General features: G+C 42.9%; 3 protein-coding genes across 5 annotated transcripts; all 3 read right to left on the reverse strand.

Moving 5' to 3' along the window:
• Positions 1-615: 615 nt before the first annotated feature.
• LOC105354509 lies at positions 616-7,852 on the reverse strand. Of its 2 annotated transcripts, XM_011477800.3 has the most exons (8): positions 7,532-7,852; positions 5,984-6,040; positions 5,830-5,913; positions 5,698-5,751; positions 5,553-5,627; positions 5,412-5,468; positions 4,249-4,302; positions 616-4,184 (listed from the first exon to the last, which is right to left on the reverse strand). In XM_011477800.3, exons 1-8 carry the CDS (start codon positions 7,754-7,756, stop codon positions 1,995-1,997), a joined length of 2,796 nt encoding a protein of 931 aa, XP_011476102.1. In that variant the 5' UTR covers positions 7,757-7,852; the 3' UTR covers positions 616-1,994. The 2 variants fall into 2 exon arrangements, with proteins under 2 accessions (XP_011476102.1, XP_011476103.1); XM_011477801.3 differs by lacking the exon at positions 4,249-4,302.
• A 594-nt stretch (positions 7,853-8,446) lies between these two features.
• LOC101169036 (nucleobindin-2) lies at positions 8,447-13,429 on the reverse strand. Of its 2 annotated transcripts, XM_004071167.4 has the most exons (13): positions 13,311-13,429; positions 12,690-12,807; positions 12,505-12,612; positions 12,294-12,426; positions 11,743-11,846; positions 11,443-11,628; positions 11,274-11,364; positions 11,147-11,205; positions 10,985-11,077; positions 10,065-10,154; positions 9,091-9,261; positions 8,914-9,013; positions 8,624-8,831 (listed from the first exon to the last, which is right to left on the reverse strand). In XM_004071167.4, exons 1-13 carry the CDS (start codon positions 13,313-13,315, stop codon positions 8,758-8,760), a joined length of 1,332 nt encoding a protein of 443 aa, XP_004071215.1. In that variant the 5' UTR covers positions 13,316-13,429; the 3' UTR covers positions 8,624-8,757. The 2 variants fall into 2 exon arrangements, with proteins under 2 accessions (XP_011476104.1, XP_004071215.1); XM_011477802.3 differs by having other exon boundaries at positions 8,447-8,831; positions 12,294-12,612.
• Positions 13,430-13,877: 448 nt separating this feature from the next.
• On the reverse strand, positions 13,878-15,641 carry LOC101163574 (G1/S-specific cyclin-D2-like). The gene is made up of 4 exons (XM_004071224.4): positions 15,179-15,641; positions 14,891-15,106; positions 14,439-14,750; positions 13,878-14,321 (listed from the first exon to the last, which is right to left on the reverse strand). The coding sequence occupies exons 1-4, from the start codon at positions 15,443-15,445 to the stop codon at positions 14,172-14,174; spliced, it is 945 nt and encodes a 314-aa protein (XP_004071272.2). The 5' UTR covers positions 15,446-15,641; the 3' UTR covers positions 13,878-14,171.
• Between the last annotated feature and the right edge of the window lie 3,112 nt (positions 15,642-18,753).

Here is an 18,753-nt window from a genome sequence, read left to right on the forward strand (position 1 = left end):
CCGAGTAAAGTTTGTGATTTAGCTGGTTTCACCTGCTCAAACCATTTAAATGAACTTAAAAAAGGTCTTTGTGAATGTTTCTGTGCGCTGTTCCATGGAAGAGGTTTGCACTTAATGCATCAAAGCAACAACTCGTTGAAATGTTGGTCATTATGGTCTGCAGAGCGGAGACATCTGCTTCCCTCCTGGTATTTCCATAGCCCTTGTGCTATCCTAGGGACTTTAACATTGGGAGTTGGGTCATCTAGACCCACTAGACAGTGCTCTGAACCTTTTTTCTTCAATGATTTGTGATCTTCACATGGATTACATGAAATCCTCTTCACCTTTATCCACCTTTGTCATGGTTGGGAGAACACGTCAATGGTCATCTTGACCCCATAGCACAAGGGCTAGACTTCCTCAGCAGATGTTGTTCTCCTCCCTCAACTGTGTTCCTCAACAGACTCCGGGTATTTTGCAGCAGATTTTGATTCTGGCCACCTCTCAACACTGATCCTAAATAAAATACCTCCATTTAAACCCCTCATTTGTTCCTTGTTGGTCATGTCACACCTTCAAAATCTGAAACACCTTGAAGTTTGACAACGTAAAATGAAAGAACAGACAGAGAGAAGATAGAAACTACTGAGTTTTCTTTCCGGTTTTGAACGTTACAGAACAAGGCACAGAAATTTCAATCCTTGAACCACATTACGATGCAATAAAATCCATCCAACATTACCAACACGTCCACAAATTGTTTTTACTGCAGGATAAATAGAAAAGAACAATAGGTCCACTTAGACAGATTAATACATTGTGACCGAATGGACCAAAACAATCCCATCACTGAAGCGCAAACAAGCCCTGGAATTTAAAAACGTTGACGAAAAAAGGAGCTTTATGAAGTCCACAAGCTTTCCATGCGAAATGTCAGTTCAGCTAGAAAACATTCAAAGAGAAGCGGCTCCGATTTGCATACGTAAGCGTTTGGACTGCTTAAACATATTAAAGCTGGGAAGCACGGCAGCGGAGGGACCATGGTGTGGGATTGTTTTGTTCAAACCACCGTCACTCAGGCCTTTGAGGACGTTTAAAGCAAAGCAGCAAACGAGGAGTGTAAAAAGCTGACAGACTTATGAGACCAGAACAAAGTTTGAGTTTGTTCATCTTAATTAAAGCAACAAACATGGTTCTTACGTTTTCTTTATTCTGAAGAACATAAGATGTAAATGTAAGACTGGAGTGCAAAAAAGAAAAAAAAGGCACATTTCTCACAAGAAATCAGACTAACGCTTAGCCTGAAAACCCTCCCAGGGACAAACATGTCAGATCTACTGACCCGCATCGATTTATCTGACCGCAGCGGCCTACGTGTCACTTCCTGTTTCACAGGAAGTCTTCTGCAATCAGTTTAGACAAAACAAGAGACCAACGTGCTTAACGTTTGAGTGGAAAAATGTGGAATAAAAAAAAGGAAAAATACCAGTAAAAGAAATAGAGGAAGAATGTAAAACTAAGAATACAAACATGAAACCAAATGGTTAGATATGCCACTCCTGATTCCATTCTTAAGGTCCAAATCAAGCACTGAGGTTTCTGCTCCTCAGAAGCTGCTAGGAAGAGAAAAAAAACCCTTTAATCGTTGCCATGGTGACTTTTCACCTGATGTTTTTACAGTAAAAGCATGTGAGGAGTGAGTGATTCACCGGGACAGAAACCAAAATGTCAGCGGAATGGAATGAACATGTACAGCTACCATACAACCTGCTTGGAAAAGGGAAAAATCAGGAAGGCCAGACGCGGCAAACTTCAGCGGTACGGTCAGCGTGCGCTGAACAGTCGCTAAAGTGAAATACAAATCGAGAATTTTGGTGCGGTGTTTAAAACTGAGCATGAAAAGGTCAAGAGGGGAAATCAGACATTAAAGCAGCAGCCATTCAAAAGCTCCAAGGACGACGTGATCCTGGAAAACAGAAGAGCTGAGTCCACCTCAGCACGCCACAGGGACACTAGTGCATCTCAAAGACGGGCATCTTCACCACGTACACCCTACGCTCCCGTTCAATGGCGAAGCATTTAGCAACCACGTCCCCACATGTCACTGCACACAGTTCATCAGAGCGCCGTACTCGTACCAGGAACTCGGCGATGTTGGCGTCGAGCTGCGCTCCGTGGCTGCGCCAAGGGAACAGCTTCTTGCAGAAAAGGACAAATGTTTTGCAGGAGCAGCCAAGTTTCTCCTCACAGCTGCAAACATCTTTCAGAGCGACTATAGACTGAACAACAGCAAAGCCGCTGCTCGTTTCTATCACAGAGTCGTTTCTTTTTGTTGTGGCGCTGTGGCCCGGCGTGGAGATCAGCATGTTGTTGTGAACTAAGCACTTGTGTTGGGTCACGCTGCCCTGATGCTGCCCACGGTGCACTTTCTGCAATGCAGCAACTTCAGCTGCAGTTAGAAATCTCTGAGAACCACTCCCTAAAGTCTGCTCTGAGTCAACCGACGACCTCATAACGACGTCACAACTCGTCATGGAACGAAACAAGTCCTTCATTTCTGCACTTGCTCCCTGAAGAACCAAACTCCCTCTGCGGAGAGCATCTTCATACGAGAAGACGCGGGAGAAAATCTGGGAGGAAGCGGACTTTGAGGCGGAGTACATCTGCAGGAGTCTGCTGCTCGCGCCCTCAAAGGCGAAGGCCGAGTTGGCCCACAACAGCCCCCAGTCGCGGGCGCTCTCCGCCAGATGCGTCAGCAAATGGCAGTTGAAGGAGCAGTTCTCCAGGCCGTACAGGGAGGGGACCTGTGCCACGAACTGAAGCAGAGACGACTCTGCATAACTGAGCTGCTCCTGCGTGGCAAACGGGGAGAGCAGGATGTGAAGCGCAGAGACGAGGAGCATCCAGTGAATGTGGTACAGAATCGGTAAAGCATCTTCCAGCAGCACAGGAGAATAGAGAAGAGCAAACGCTCGCCACTCGGAGGCCGTCCACAGCTTCCTGTCGCTGACACGCCGAGGTCCGGGCCCAACCTCACTGGGTGGCTGGATGGCACACAAAGCTTTGTCCAGGTCGGTCAAATGCTGAGGAGTCAGGTGGAAGGGCTTGTGGGCGAGATCCGAGTCGAACCAGAGATCGACGAAATCCGGAACAACACCCAGACAAAAACAATGCATGTAATCTGGAACAGAACCTTTGACGATGTCAAATGACGGCAGCAGAACCAGCGGGCTCGGACCCTTGACTCCCGTCTGTCTGTGCTGAAAGCTTTTGGCGGTTTCAGCTACGTGTCGCAGATCACACCTGTCAGTCGGAACGGGGTAAACTCTGGTGAAACCCTGACCTTTTGGCACCAGCTCGCCTTTGTGGTAGCAGAAGCTGCAACCGAACGACTGGAGGTTCTGCACCAAGGACCTGGAAGCTGGATCGCACAGGCAAACCTTAGCCGCGACTGTGGTGCGACGCTCAGAGCCCGTCCCGTCCGTCCACCTGAAGCCCTCGCTGGAGAGTTTATGAAGCTCGTAAACGAACGGCGTGAAGAAGCTCTGGACGTGCGGCCTCCCTCTGCCAAACCACAACGTGTGCAGCAGAACATTTCTGCCTCGCTCCGCGTACGGGAGCTCGTTGATCGTGCACAGGATGGGCCAAATCGAGAACTTGGAGTCGAGCAGAGGGAAGCCATCGCATTTGAAGGTGAGCGTAATGCTGCCCGCCTGTCTGTCACCCTTATATTCCTTTCCGGTGACGACGTCTGAAAGACAGCCGTCCCTGACGAAATGCTTCCCTAACTTTGAGTGGACTCGTGTGAGGATGTTTCGCAGCTGGATTTCAAGGGGCATCACCATGAAGTAGTGAGCTTTCTCCAGCAGGCATCTTTTACTCAGTCTCTGCTGACACACCTCACACCGATTTCCAGGCTCCACACCGATGTAGCTCGCACATTTGGGACAATATAAGTGGGTCTCTGCCTCGGCGCAATGCTGGGAGGGGTGGTTCTTTAAAAACTGGAGGGACTTGGGAAGGCATCCGGGAACAACGAGGTTTAAGAGGTCCAAGAGGTCCAAGAGGTCTTTGGCTGCTGCGTTTGACAGTTTGTGCTTTAATATAAATGTGAGGAGGAGCAGCAGGAGAGCGCCCGCTGTGACCGTTGAGCCGGAGTAAATCTTCTTCTCCTGGTTGAAGTCTGGGTCAAACGGTTGTGCCTACAGTCACAGAAACATCAAATTAGTAGACGGTTACAACCTTACGAAACGACAAACAACCAACCATTGGATCTTCCTCTGACGCCTCATCGTCAGATGAAAGTGCGCATCTTCCCAGCTGTAACATAAAAGAAAGTTCAGGTTTCGGTTTGTTTATGCCTTTTGGACCATCTCTTCTTTAAAAATCTTTGGACCTCAAACCTTACAGACCCACTTCGATCCTCTTTTGATCAATTTTAAAATTGTTCCCAGTGATCTTTCAACTATGAATATGCCTTTTTGTAGCCTAAATCAAAAAATCCTGTCGTTTTCAAGGACGTAGTTTCTGCAGAGCGGCGTGAGTTCATTAGAAAGCTTGGAGTGGGACCGTTGGCACAGAGCAACCCCGCCCCTCTTCCCCTCCCCACTGCTGCAACAAGTGGATGTATCGGAATGGAACAAAGCATGGTGCTTGTGTATTTTCTGCATCACAAATAAGCTCTTTTTCAAACGGCATGTTTTTCTTCTGCTCCGGATCCACAACAATTTGAATAAAGAAATACTCAGAAATGTCATTTTAAGCTTAATTTTCTTAATAAATGTCCGCCATCATCAGAAAAATGTAAAAAGGAACGCCAGAAACACAATTTTCATCGGACTAATCTGATCTCTAAAAGCCTTTTTCCTGTTTGAGCTTCTTAGGTGGGATTTGGTTGCTGCAGTCTTGTGTTTCCATCGAGTTTAATCAACTCATTCTAAAAAAAACTCACTGAAATCCTCCCTTGGTAACAATCCAAATCTGTAAAATAAAATTAATAAGAACAGTAAAACTTTGCTTGATCCTGTGGTTATCTTTTTTGCCTCAAACGTATTCGTCAAAAACATCAGCTACTGGGGGATTTCTGATATGAAAAACAAGCAGCAAAGCATCACCTAACCATTATACCTCCACTACCATGCGTTAGTGGTGGAATCAAGTCGTCTTTTGATTTGTTTTTTTGCGTTTCAGTCTCTGGTTAAAGCTGAATCTGCTCTGCAGCCGTGTTTGCTGATTTTTTGGGATGTGAAAATAAAAAACAGCAGATCCTTTACAGGACACTTATTAAAAAGAACCAAAGACAACTTCATTTCCTGTGTGATTTCTTTAAGAATTAAAAAAAGAAGGGATTTTTCAAATTAGCAAAGAGGAAAAAAGAACATTCCACATTTGGTGCAGTTTAACCTACAATAGGTTTCACTGGTTTTTACCCTTTCATGGCCTGGATCTTCAGCATCATCTATTTGTTCTTGAAAGAAATGATTTGCCTAAAAATGATAAAATATGTAAAATAAGATAAAAATGCTGCAATCGGTAATATCAGTGGATAATAAAGTTGCTAACAAGCTCACCATGAAATCTTCTTCCACATCCGTCGAGGAAGAATCTGCCTCCTCACCAACTTCATACACAATATTGTAATCGTCCTTCATGTGAACAGAAATAAGAAATAAAGACTTTTTTTTTAATTGATCAACCTCAACAAACAGGTTTTACCATCTCATTGTCTGGATCTTCTGCTTGGACGGTCGGCACTGGCCTGCAGTACACCTGAGAGGCAGAAATCCACGAGTTACAGGTTTTCTTCATGTGATGTTGGGCCAACTTTAACCATAACGTCTCACTTACAGAAGGGTCTTTGTTGGAGGATTCAGCATCAGATGAGAAAGACTCCGGTTTCACCACATCAGGAATGATTCTGCTTTTAATTTTCTGCATTAAAAAAAACATATTAAAGTAGTTTTGTCCAAAAATGAAGCAATCTTTGGGGAGCAAACTTTACCTTTTTGATGTTCTGAACTCCATTATCATCAGCTGGGCCAGCCTGCTCATCATTATCCTAAAATAAAGGGTAAAGGCAGACACAAACAGTTCTGTGGAGTCACTTTAAAGCAGTGGTCCCCAACCTATTTAACGCTGCGGACCGGTGTGACGTCATACAAAGATTTCGCGGACCGGTTTTTAAGATGTGGCGGAGGCTTATTGTAGCAAAGCTTCGATGAAAGGAGGAACAAAGACGTGACAAGACCGGCTTTGAGCTTCTAAATTAACAGGTGTGTCATCGTACATCACACAGGTGTGTCATCACCCTCTCCCTTTTCCACACTCATGGTGTAAAAAAGAAGTACTGTCTATTAGGGGTGTGTATTGGCAAGAGTCTGGCGATACAATACGTATCTCGATACGCGCTCCACGATATCCCAATATTGTATCAGAACATATTTTCTTCTCTTTTAAAAAAAATGTGACTTAGGAAAAACTCTACATGAATTTCAATATGTCTTTCATTATGATAAAATGGTCAAATTTAGTTTATAAATTTAGTTTATGTATGGACATGGAGGCCTCTTCCCGAGGTCAAAGGCCAACAAAAGTTCAGTTGAGGTTGTGGATTTAAGCTGGTGGTTAATTTTTGCTCAAAGTTGCAGTAAGAAACAAAAATGATGGAAAAAAAAACAGGACTGTTGCAGGACATAATTCTCACAGTCAATTTAATACAAAAATAAAACAAAGGAATGCAGATAACTAAACTTAAAAAAGGGCCATTTTATCAGTCCATCATATGGTCTCACAGACACAGTTACTTCTACCGGACAATTATGACCCACCGAGTCACCCATGAAGCATGTTTTAGCATCAACGGGATTAGTTTTTAATGAGAAACCACCACACCACCTATGTTCCCCAAACGCTCAGTATAAAGATCCTATCATAGTACACCTGTATACATACAGGTGATAACTGAGACCACGCCCACACCGCTGATTAAAAGGCTGTAACAGACCAGAGCATACACTGCCTTGCATCTTCGTCATGTAAATAACACATCTGCTTTCACATTTATCAAGCATGATGATTGACAGAACCTGGCAGCCAATCATCACCCTAATTGATACAAACAGGAAGTGGTTTTCCAATTTCCAGGCAAGTTTGATTGTAACAAAATAAAGGCATCTACTATAGGTTATGTTTAAAAACGTGTTTCCCCCCTAAAATCAGCTTAGAGCCAAAAATAAATAAATAAATAGTCATAATAATCGTATCTGTGTTTTGGTACGGTGCACAACTTTAAACTTTTAATTGGCTAGCAAAAATAACAAAAAAGTAAATGTTTATAGGGATAGGAATCATCACTGGGTTGAGGTAAAAAAAATAAAATCATTCGTTAGCTGCACTAAATGTCTTAAATAATGATTTTCTATTACATAAATGCACACAAACGGCAACTAAATGTAAAGCACAGAATGATCATAAAACACACGAGCCCCTCCCTCACGGCAGGTACGAGACATTTTAAGTAAAATGTTGTTTTTTAATGTTTTCGTCTCACCTTGCTGAGCTTTCGTGGTGCCGGGATGGGGTTGTTTTTTACCGGACGGCCGCTTCGAGGCAGCGTCGCCACAGTTTTAAATCGTTTCCATTTGTGGATAATTTGTCTCACAGTCGATAGATGAATATCTAAACTCTTTGAAATGGATTTATAACCTTTACCAGCCTGGTGCATTTCCACAATTCTTAAACGTATACCTACGGGGATTTCATTTCTGCGAGGCATGATGATGCACTAGCCGAAAAAAAAAAAAAAAAAAAAAAACAATCAAAATATTCGGATTTTTAGCAACAAGGAATCGCTGTCTCCGTTAACCCACTTCCGGTCTAAACCGGAAGTACGTCTGTAAAATCTAAAAAATATTTATCGACTTTTATAAATGATAGATTTATGTGGATATATCTAATTTTTTATAAACATAGTCATATTTTTATCTGAAAAGAAAATGTACTGCTGTTAGCTGCTTTGAATAAGCTAAATTTAGAAAATATAAGGTTTCGAATGACTATCAGAAAAAAAATGTAATCTATAAAAGGGATTCACTGCCTAAATTCCAAGGTAGCATGACTCAGACATTAAATTGTTTAAAAAAAAATGGATGGCTTTGTTTTTAAATACACCTTCCTAATTTAAGCAACACATTTTTAGAAGCAGACCCGTTAAGTACCTCATATAAGCCTAAACCTGAAACGTACATTTTCTGTCTACTAAATATATATATCAAAAAATTTAAGGATTGAGGAAGTAGCTTTTTTTTAGAAAAACGTTTGCAAAAACTCATTTTGACTTTAGATCAGATTATCTCTGCCACCCAGATAGTACTCGAGAAGCTTTAAATTAACATTAGTAACTGCAGCTGCGTTCTGCCAGGATGACAGATCCCCTCTACCTGGAAATATAGATTGAGCCCCGGAGTCTGGGTTTTAAGGTAACATTTTATTCAATGACATTTGTAATAGTCCTTTGATGAATGTGCTAGAATGAAAAGTGCCTCAAAAACCAAAAAACATAGCAAAACAAGTTGTAAGAGCTGGTGTTTTGATATCTTGAATCTAATATAGACCACAATAATGAAACACACAGCACGACAGGTCATGAAAAACAAGCAGCTTTGTTGAAGGTTAATTATACGGCTCCTGTGATTCAGATTGCATACCCCGACCCAGCTATAATGTGTCAACTGTTACTCAAGTGTGTCTTTATTTAGGCTGTTACATAGCGGTGCTTTAGGTGTGTATGGGTAGGTTCTGTGGTGGTTCTGCAGGCAGGTTGTTCTGGACTTCAGCTGGGGCTTTGGCCTCTGCAACAGATAAGATTGACTTTGTTAAAACCGTTTAATCTAAACACCATAAAGATACACATGATGTCGCTCAGAGCGTCACCTTCAGGTTTGTGTGCCTGTTGCTGAAGGTCACCATTAGGTCCCACAGGAGGCTCCACCTCTGCTCCCTGCTGCTGCCTCTGAGACATTTCCAACACGGCCTGTAATCAAAAGAGCTGATTTCAACCCTTCAGATCTAACATTTCCTGCTTTTTTTGTGACTTGATATGACAGCTACCTGCTGGTACTCTCTCCTCTGAGCCTCCAGAGCTTTTCCTCTCTCTTTCAGCAGCTCCTGCTCCTGATGAAGAGCGTCTGCTTTCCTCTTCAACTCTTCTTCTTTGTCTCGAAGCTCAGCCTCGAAGCGCTGGAGCTCCTCCTCTGTGTACACTGGCTGTGAGTCCAGAGTCTAAACAAAGAGGGATCATAATTAAAAGACTCCAAAGCCAAACTGAACCGAGATATGTATTTTAGCAGCTGCTAAATGTTGGTGTTCTAGCTTTTATTTTATCATCAAAATCATTCTAGTGAAGAAAGCAGAGTATTCTCCAGCAGCCAAAATGTCTGTATATTCAACCGATATATGGTTTCCATGATCAACTATGACCAATCTTTCTCCCAGAATGAAACTGATCACTATGGGTGATCATGTCCTCTGCTCTGCTTCGGTCCGCCTGAAGACTCCCAGCCCACCATGACCTTCAAGAGCTGCAAACCTTTCTTGTCCTTGTAAAATTTCACTGATTTCATCTCTTTTTTTTTTGTTGCTTTGAGATTTGTAATTTTTTCTACGATTAAAAGATGCATTACCATTTAAATTTGAATGAACGTTTACCATATTCATACGGCTTTATGATAAGTATGAATCTATTGTATTTAAAATGTTGGACTTTCAATCTTAAGTTTCTTTGACTACCGGCTGTTTGCAAAAAAATGAGCCTCGGTCACCTTGTTTTTGTGTATTCTAATCAATGCATACATGCTTTTAAATACATCTATACACTAAAAAACAAACAAACTAAGGCTGCCCTGAATGAATTATTTACTTACAGTCCACCAAAGGCCACCAGCAACGCCGTAAACTGCTCTGAATTTTTCTGAAACTGCCCCCAAGTGGCAGCAACATTCAACAGTTCAAACTCCTTTTTTTTCCCTCACAGGAAATATCTTTGTTGCTCCTGAATGATCCCTTCTCCCCTTCGCGCTCCTTACCTCCCACCCTTTGGCATTGTTGAACTCCTTCCTCTCTGTGGATTTAAGGAACTCTTCCAGGGTGACGAGTCGGTCTCTGTTTGTGTCCACCTTTAAACACAGAGGGAGGGGATCTTTCAGTGATGACAGCCAGGCAAGGAAAAAAATCCCTCAACCTTTCTTTGGTGATATATGGCGGGCGCGGAGCAAAAGTTAGATGCATTCTGGTACATTCTAGCAGCTAGTTATTCACTTCTTAATCAAGAAACTAGGACTAATTGGAGCATCATGATTTGTCATGATCACCGTAACTAATTGTATTAGAACGGCTGAGAGTGAAATTCTGAGCTACTCAAATTGTACCCACCTCCAACATTTGTCTTGCGAATGTACGATGAAAAGAAATCGCCATATTTGTCCTTTTCTTCCAGCCAAGACCACTTAAATTTGTTTTTTTATCGTCTTCTCACAACTGTGGTCGTGAGTACGCTCAATAATGACGATGCCCGCCATTACTTTAACACAAATTTGATCGCAACTCTTCAGATTTGATTGTGAAAGCTTAGCGTGGGTCCGCCATTTTTGGTCTCTAGGGAATCCGTCACGCTGACCACGTGGTACAGACAGAGCCAATCAGAGCCGTTGACACATCCGAAAGCAACTAAAAAGTCCCGTCATTGGTCAATTAGGCCAGGAAGACGAAGACAAGATAAAGCGATCCACGGAGAAATATCGAAAATAAAGCTAAAATTCGCCGATTTCAGACATTTTTCTCATCTGGAAAGCCATTTGTCTGTAGAGATCAGGTCTTTATTTCCCGGAAGGTACGATCGGTTTGCTCACAAACCCGGATTTCCGGGAATACCCGGAAGACTTTCATCACTGATCTTTATCAATGAAACCCAACGGATTTGCAAAAGCCCAGAGACTAAATAACTCACATTTTTCATCACATGCTCCCTCATTCTTAGCCGCTCCTCCTCCATCTCCATCATGTCGTCCTCCTCGTTTTTCGGGTTGTAGACCTTCTCAAGCTGGAGAAGATTAGAGGGAACTTAGATTGTGACTTTTAACTTCTTCTTTGAGATAAAACTTTATCATACCTCCTTTGTGAAGAGGGCCTCCAGCTCCTGCTCATCTAAAACTCCATCTTCATTTGTATCTAAGTGAAACAAAGCAGTGATGAGCGTCTTTTTCAAGTGAAGTTAAAAAGCAAAAGCTGTAATCTACCGTGAAGTTTGAAGAAGGTTTTAGGGTTGAACTCCTGTGGATCCAGTCCATCCGTTTCCTCCCAGACCTCTCGCAGCTGATCAACACTCCCCTGAGTGTCAAAAACTCGGAATCAGATCACAGTTCTCCTCCTCATTTTGTTACAAATGCAAACATGGATGTCCTTTACCGGAGCATTGACTTTGGGGTGCTGGCGGTGTTTCTCTTTCAACTCCTGGATCCTTTTCTCCTCTTTCTCCCTCTTCTCCTGGTCCAGACTCTTCAGGTACTCCCTCCTCTCGTGCTCCTTCAGCATCTCGTAGCGTTTGAACTCCTCGTGTCTCTCTGCGTCGTAGTTCTCCAGGTCCTTGGTGGCCTAGGAGGACAGACAAAGCAACCACCATGAAAGTCTTGAAAAGATTTCTTGGATAAATATGTTTGACAGATCAATCTTTGACTTGAACATAAACGTAAGTCAGCAGAATCTCACCGCTGAGATCAGCAGCTCCAAGTCTTTGGCCTCAAAGGTGTTTTGATTGTGAGGATCCAGGTGTTCAAACTGTTTCAGGAGTGAAGCGTGGTCCATCTGAAGGCCTGAGGAGCAGACGCATCCAGAAGATGGATAAACGGATGGGCAGTGACAAAAACTCAGCATCAGATATAAAATAGTCTAATATTGTAAGCATTATGAAATTGGGATTTGACTAATAGCCAAAACGTTCTTTTATTTCTACCCTTGACTGTGAATAGAAAAGAACAAAATTTGAAGACTTTTTCAAGAACTTTTTTTTTTAAAAAGAGACAATTTTTCTGTTTTCCGAAGTCACAAAAGTTTGATGCACAACTTTATTTTTGTCTGAAAGTCAGAATATCTGTTAATTATTTACAAAACAGTGAAACTTGTAACAAACGATCCCTGTACTCTGTGTAGGAATAACTTGGATTCATTTATTTTGTTCTTTTAACACAAATAACACAAACAATACCATTACGAGTACTGAACATTGGAACGGAGACCTGAAAGACTGCACCCCCACTCACTCTGTGTGTTGGTGCTGTCTAGTTTAGCCTTCAGCAGCATCCTGAGGCGAGAAACCTCCTGACGCTTCAACTCATCCAGTCGGGTCCTGACATGATGGCCCACCAGGTCCAGCTCTTTGCTGAGGCGCCCGTTCTGAAGACAAACAAAGGACCACTTCATGAGTTTTGTTGATTCATTGAAGATTGTTGTAGGAACGACTGAAAGTCTGACCTTGATGTCCTCCGTGTTTGCCGTCTGCAGCTTCTCTCTAAAGTGAGGGTCAGTCTCCAAAACTTCAATCACCTCTCTAAGATACCTGTCATAGTACAGACCTGTGTCCTGCAGCAAGTGTGAAGAAGCACAGCTTTCACCAAATGAAATCAGCCAGATCTGACCCGTGGAGAACAGTCAGTTACCATGTTTTCCTCCGGCACCTCTTCTTTGGGCTCCTGGTTGGCTCCATTACGGTCAATGGGCACAGACCAAACCCCAGCAGAGATGGACAGGAGCAGCAGCCAGCAAAGGTACATCCTCCTGCAGGGTGAGCATCAGTGCAGTGAAGGCCACACAGTCAGTTCACATGAAAACAAAAGCTGAATCAACTCCTACAGCCTGACTCTAACGGTGTGGTTCCTATAAGGAGCATCTAAAGCAGTCTGTGCACCAAAGCTGATCTGACTCCAGGTATCACTTTGTTTCTGTTTCAACTTGAAATGTGAGAACCAAACCAAACGCCCAACTTAACTTACTTACGGATGCGAAAACGGATATAAAACCATGAATAAACGTACTCATAATATCAGACCCCGGTGACAGGACAAACAGTTGGACTGATTCTTGATTTGAGTAAATCTTTTCTAAAATATCCTCGTTCAATATCTGTATAACCTCGAGAAAATACCTGTACTTATTACTATTACGCCATCTTAACTGTCAGTTGTTGTTTTTATGGGTCAGAATTTATGAACAAAAAGATAAATCAACAGGGTTAAAAATGAGTTCAAACAGGTAAAAATGTGTTTAAATCGGCCTCTTACCCCATAAATGTGTCCGAAAAGTGATCCAAACGGATCCAACACGGCAAACAGGAATCTGCTCACGGGTCGAGCGTTAATGACGTCATGAGTGTGCTGCTGTCAGCTGCGTTCAAAGACAATACGAAATAAGAAATATCCAGGGACCGTGGCAGGTGACTGCTCTCACTTTCTATCAAAGTTACAGTTAAACCTTAAACAGGGAAAAATAAAAAATAAATAAAATAAAATCCTAAAATGTATTTTAAACGAAAGAATAATGTCTTGTTAATGGAACTGGGGTAAATTGCTTTTTCTTAATTCTCTCTGTATCCTGTGTTTTACCGTGTTTGTGAAGCACTTTGTGATTTTTATCTTGAAAGGTGCTTTACAAATAAAGTTTATATATTATATAAATTGACCTGAACTCTATGTTTTCGGACATGAAAAATGATCGATAAAGGCATCGTTTCTTCCATAACCATGAAAAGACACCAATGTCCTAGATGGTTCTTTAATAGATTAAAAAAATACATTAAAATTGTTTTGCGATATATTTTATTTAATACAAAAAACAAACGCATGGCAAATTGAAATAAATTAACATAATAAAAGTAAACAATTGCACGTGATCATAAATAAGGCATAAATAGAGTGCATCAAAAATAATATGTAGACTGCCAATAAAATTCAAGGACAGTTAATCGTATATGGCACATGAATCACACAATCTTCAAAAATAAATAATGACACATTCAATAAATAACAGTAAAACAATTCAAGTTATTAAGAATCGTTTGACATTGTGTTGCCGTCACAATTAATTCATATCAGTTTGACTGATGAACCTTAAAAGGTTAGTCTTTTCATAAAGTTATTCAGCGATTAGAAATTGATCTCTCTCATGTCAGTTGGTGTTCCAGGTCTTTCGTTCTCCATCTCTTCATCCTTCTCCATGGGGGGCTGCTGCAGTCCACCCCTCAGCCGCTGCCTGAGGGCACTTTCGATCATCTCGCTGTAGCACTGCAGGACTACCTGGGAACCAACCAAGACAAAAACAAACAATTAAACATTCAGGCCAGTTGCAATTGACGGCTGAATGCGGTAAGAACTTCACAAAACCAAAGTCAATTCAGGCTGAGACAGACATACCAGATCAGTCTGGCACAGCTCTGCCAGAGCTTCACTGCTTTTGGACAGCTGAGTGGGCCCCTTGTTGCTCAGACCCCTTAGGGCACAATTTAGTGATGCTGCGGCAACAAGTGATGGGGGAGCTCCCAGAAAACGGGAGTCGCAGGCACACATGGCAGCCAGAGTGTCGCTGTGCCGGCGCAAAGTCGAAAGCATCTCCCTCTCAGCGTCACCTTGCTCCCCAACAGAGGCCAGAAAGTGAGGGAGGAAGTCCTGCGGTGTGACTGCCGCGGTGTCCCACCGGAGAGTGCTGAGGATGACACGCTCCATCTCCTGATGATGAATCAGAAGCAAAAAGCAGAGATTTATTATGATTTTAAACCAATGTTTTGCAATAGAGAGGATGAGGATTTGCATCCAGGTTTAAATACACACAACCCCCCCTGTGCCACAGATGCTGTGAAGAAACTCACCCGCAGGTCTGACGGCTGGAAGCTGTACTCAGCTGCGGCGCAGAGGCTGTCTGCAGTCACGCCGTCACACTCTGTGAGCTTTGAGGCGATCAGGACGCAGCCAGCAGCCAGGCAGTATGGAGACACAGCCAGAGACAGAGATGCAGACAGGAACCTGTCCATCAGAGACACAGACCGGGGGAACACGGCCTCATCACAACCGCAGTCGCAGCATACCTGGAACACAAAAACACGGACATCAACTCCTTTCTAGGGCAACAAACAGATAACTGGACAGGAGTCTCGTACCTCCAGGGCCCATTTGGCGAGCTCCTCCCTGCGCTCTGGATCCCGCTGGATGAGGGTGGTGTAAAGCATGGAGGGCATGTACCTCTCTTCCAGGTGAAGCAGCCTTTGGATCACTCGATGACCTGACACTGTGGGGTCCCAGGCGGCACGCAGCTGAGGCGAGCCCCCTGTACATCCCTGGGCTTGATCTTCACCCTGTCCCTGATCCTGGGCTGCATCGTCCTCCACTTCCTCACACCAAAGGGACACGCACATTCCTCTGTCCATCTGCAAAGCCTGCTGGGTCCTTTACATCCAGCGTGGAAGAAAACGTCAGTCAGCTGAGGAGATGCTTCACAGGTGAGCAGACATCCCCCTTCCTTCTCGGTCTTGTGAAAAATCGTCTGTTCACCTCCTTCCCTCAGAGTTTTATACTCAGCAGAGAGAAAGACGGAGGGAGTTACCCAAAAAAAAAGGGGGCCGGGACCCTCACAAGTGATATAAACATAATGCTGGGACTAACAATACGGTCTGCAAAACAATTGCTTCAACAGGTGGAGAGGGAGAAAGACGGTGACACGGGGAGGCAGTGGGGGAGGACACCAGAGAGGGAGGTCCCCCCAGGGACCAAGAACAGCTTGTCTTCGATAGTGAAACAGAGAAGGGAGGAAAAGAAAAGAGAGAGAGGAGAGAAAAGGTCATCTCCAGACTCTGACAATGGGCATGGATGACAAAAGCATGAGGGTGTTTGTTTACATCACCAGCTCAGGAGGAAGTACGTCAACTTCTGAGTGATAGATGGGGAATATTTCTGCTTAAAATATTTGATAAGAGCTTTCCGTCACAAACATATTTAACTTTCTGTCTGATTTGACCAGTTTGACACCAGAAAAATACAACAATTTAAACAAAGTTTACAGAAGATAATACTCTTAAAGTGAAATTTGACTGTGTATTAATGCTATTAGAATAGAAAGGTGTGTCCAATTATCTTAGCTGTATATTTTATTAGTTTAAAAGAAATCACTTGTATTTTAAAAGGTCCTTTAAGAACGTATTATTTTACAGCCATAACCCTTGTGCTATTTTGTGGGGTCCAGATGACCCAATCCCAACGTTAACGTGCCACGTTAACGTTGGGATTGGGTCATCTGGACCCCACAAGATAGCACAAGCGATAAAGTCCTAAACAAGTTTGTAATTTCTAAAAAAAAATCAAAATGTGCAGGTTTTAATTAATGAGGGAATTTTTTTAAAAGAAACATGTAAAAAATAAAGAAAATAATAATAATGTTTTGCCTCTATAACTGGATCTTTTGCATCCAAAAAAGTAAACAAAAACGAATTAGGATTGAAACAATTATGATTTTTTTGTTGGTAGGAAAATATTTATCTTTGTCTTCCTAAAAGTTTTGGCTCGCCATCTTTTTTCATTGTCAAAGCAACCTGCGGCCCGTCAGCCTCCCTCCCCGCGGTGCCTATGGCAATCTGCTGCCCTTGTTTAAAGAGCAGCGAGGGCCGGGCGAGGTATGTGCAACAGACAGTGGAGCCGCGGAGGTCAATGAGCCGTATTGTCTCCCTTAACAAATCAGTGTCAGACAACAAGCCCTTCTGCCTGCTGCCGGCTCCTCCCGCCACACATTCACGGGCAGACACAGTCCCCACATGAAACCCTCTGCTGGTCACAATGGGGTCACACTCACCACAAGAGATACAGATTGTATTTGACACGCTCATTACAGGTGGCTTTTCACACACTTTAGGCTTCAATAGCAGCTAATGTTTCAAATGGGAGTTAAATGGACGGCCATGCTGACACCCTGCTGTGATCGCCAGCACTTGATTTCAGCCGATCATCAATAATTCAGACTCCATTCAGCAGCTCTGACTTTTTTACAGTTCAGGATGAAAAGAGATTCTGTTTCAGAGGCAAAATGATCTTTTTTTTAATACTAAAAAAAAGACATTTAATAAATAAAAGTAGGAGGAAATTTCTTCCTACTTTTATTTAATAAATAAAAGCAGGAGGAAATTTCTTCCTCCTAATCTTTTGCAGTGCAAAGAAAACAAAACTTCAGTTCCATAAATAGCAAAACAATCTTGTTTAATTTTTTACAGTCCTACAGAATACAAATACCTTTCTAGAAGTATTTTACTTTCATTTCAGTTATCTATCCTCTTAAGTATAATATACTCTTCTGTCCCGTGGAGTCAATCTAATTTAAAATGATCCGAGGTCCCTTCACTCAAGATTCATGAATGGAAAACCCTTCATAAAGGATGAGCAGAATCAAAACGAGGTTTTCTGGCTTGGTTCCCAAATACTCACCTGTAATAGTGATCATTACTTCTACAAGGTCTTATAGATTTTCTGACTATTTTAACCAAGTTACTCAGCTGTTTTTCATTTAAATTTTATCTTGTTTGCTTTTAGGTGGCGCGTAAATGCACGGTGGAGAAGTGCTTGGCGCTCTTGCCTCACAGCAAGAAGGCCCCCGGTTCAAGTCCCGGCTGGGGGACCTGAACCAGAACATCAATGGGGACCTTTCTGTGTGAAGTTTGCATGTTCTCCCCGTGCATGCGTGGGTTTTCTCTGGGGACTCCACCATCCCAAAACATGCTTCATAGGTTAATTGTTTACTCTAAATTGTCCCTAGGTGTGTGATTGTGACAGACTGGCGACCTGTCCAGGGTGCCCCCTGCCTTTGCCCACAAGTGGCCGGGATAGGCTCCAGCAGCCATGTGACCCTGAAAGGGAATCAACGGAAGAAGATGAATGAATGAATGAATTGTTTGCTTTCAGCTTTTTCTGGGTCTGGGAACTTAAACTTCACCAGAATTTGTTTACAGATGCGTTCAAGTCAGAACCTCCAATGCTAAAAACAACATCTTTCCATGACACCGTATCCTAAAAAGTATCACTTCAAACCAAATTTTAGTTCATGTTAGTTGATTTTTCTTGAACGAAGTTATGAAACGTTTTAGTGCTATTTAATGATTCGTTTGTTTTTACATCTTTTTTTTCCAAAATAACTGTTTTCTTTAGCTCCTAAAAAGAAAATAGTTTTTAAAGATTCTTTATTGTTCTTTGGAAATGTGATTCGTATATGTTTCATGGTCTGTTTTATCCATTTTAGGCGGACCAAAGTTTCTCTTGATGTGGAGCTCATGAAGAGACTGTAATCCTCTAAGATGATGGTCCTGTCAGTGAGAAGAACATCGGGTTTAGGGCTGTCGGCTGTAAGAGCAGCATTGAGAGGAGCTGAAAGCAGATTGACTTTGAATGAAGGACTGAATGAATTTGGCTCCGTCAGTCAAGTGAGGTCAGGTTGGGGGGACAGAGGAGCAGAGTGACAGATCGGGGGCCTGTTTAAGCAGCCTGTTAAATTCATACACCGCAGCTGTATTCAAACAGCACGGAGGGCCAGGGCCGGAGACAGAGAAGGGCCCCCTGCAGGAGGCGTGGCGCTCCGCCCCTCGTTTTCCAGCTCATTTCCCGGGATGGAGGGGAACAGAGGTCCTATATTCCCCTCATACAGACACCTGCTGGCCTGTGGGTGAGGAGGGGGACGAGGGCAAAGTTTAAACAGTTCACA

Source organism: Oryzias latipes, chromosome 8, assembly GCF_002234675.1.
Source record: "Oryzias latipes chromosome 8, ASM223467v1".
Taxonomy (NCBI): domain Eukaryota; kingdom Metazoa; phylum Chordata; class Actinopteri; order Beloniformes; family Adrianichthyidae; genus Oryzias; species Oryzias latipes.

What these genes read in the sequence shown, in the direction of transcription:
- LOC105354509 (XM_011477800.3), bottom strand. Translation starts at nt 7,756, where the DNA reads ATGCCTCGCAGAAATGAAATCCCCGTAGGTATACGTTTAAGAATTGTG. An exon ending in ATGTGGAAGAAGATTTCATG is followed by an intron (nt 5,469 to 5,552) that starts GTGAGCTTGTTA and finishes TATCATTTTTAG; the next exon opens with GCAAATCATTTCTTTCAAGA. An exon ending in AAGATCCAGGCCATGAAAGG is followed by an intron (nt 4,303 to 5,411) that starts GTAAAAACCAGT and finishes TTTATGTTACAG; the next exon opens with CTGGGAAGATGCGCACTTTC.
- LOC101163574 (XM_004071224.4), bottom strand. Translation starts at nt 15,445, where the DNA reads ATGGACAGAGGAATGTGCGTGTCCCTTTGGTGTGAGGAAGTGGAGGAC. An exon ending in TCCAGCCGTCAGACCTGCGG is followed by an intron (nt 14,751 to 14,890) that starts GTGAGTTTCTTC and finishes ATTCATCATCAG; the next exon opens with GAGATGGAGCGTGTCATCCT. An exon ending in AGCTGTGCCAGACTGATCTG is followed by an intron (nt 14,322 to 14,438) that starts GTATGTCTGTCT and finishes GTTGGTTCCCAG; the next exon opens with GTAGTCCTGCAGTGCTACAG.
- LOC101169036 (XM_011477802.3), bottom strand. An exon ending in ACCCCAAAGTCAATGCTCCG is followed by an intron (nt 11,365 to 11,442) that starts GTAAAGGACATC and finishes TTTGACACTCAG; the next exon opens with GGGAGTGTTGATCAGCTGCG. An exon ending in GGGAGCATGTGATGAAAAAT is followed by an intron (nt 10,155 to 10,984) that starts GTGAGTTATTTA and finishes CTGTGTTTAAAG; the next exon opens with GTGGACACAAACAGAGACCG.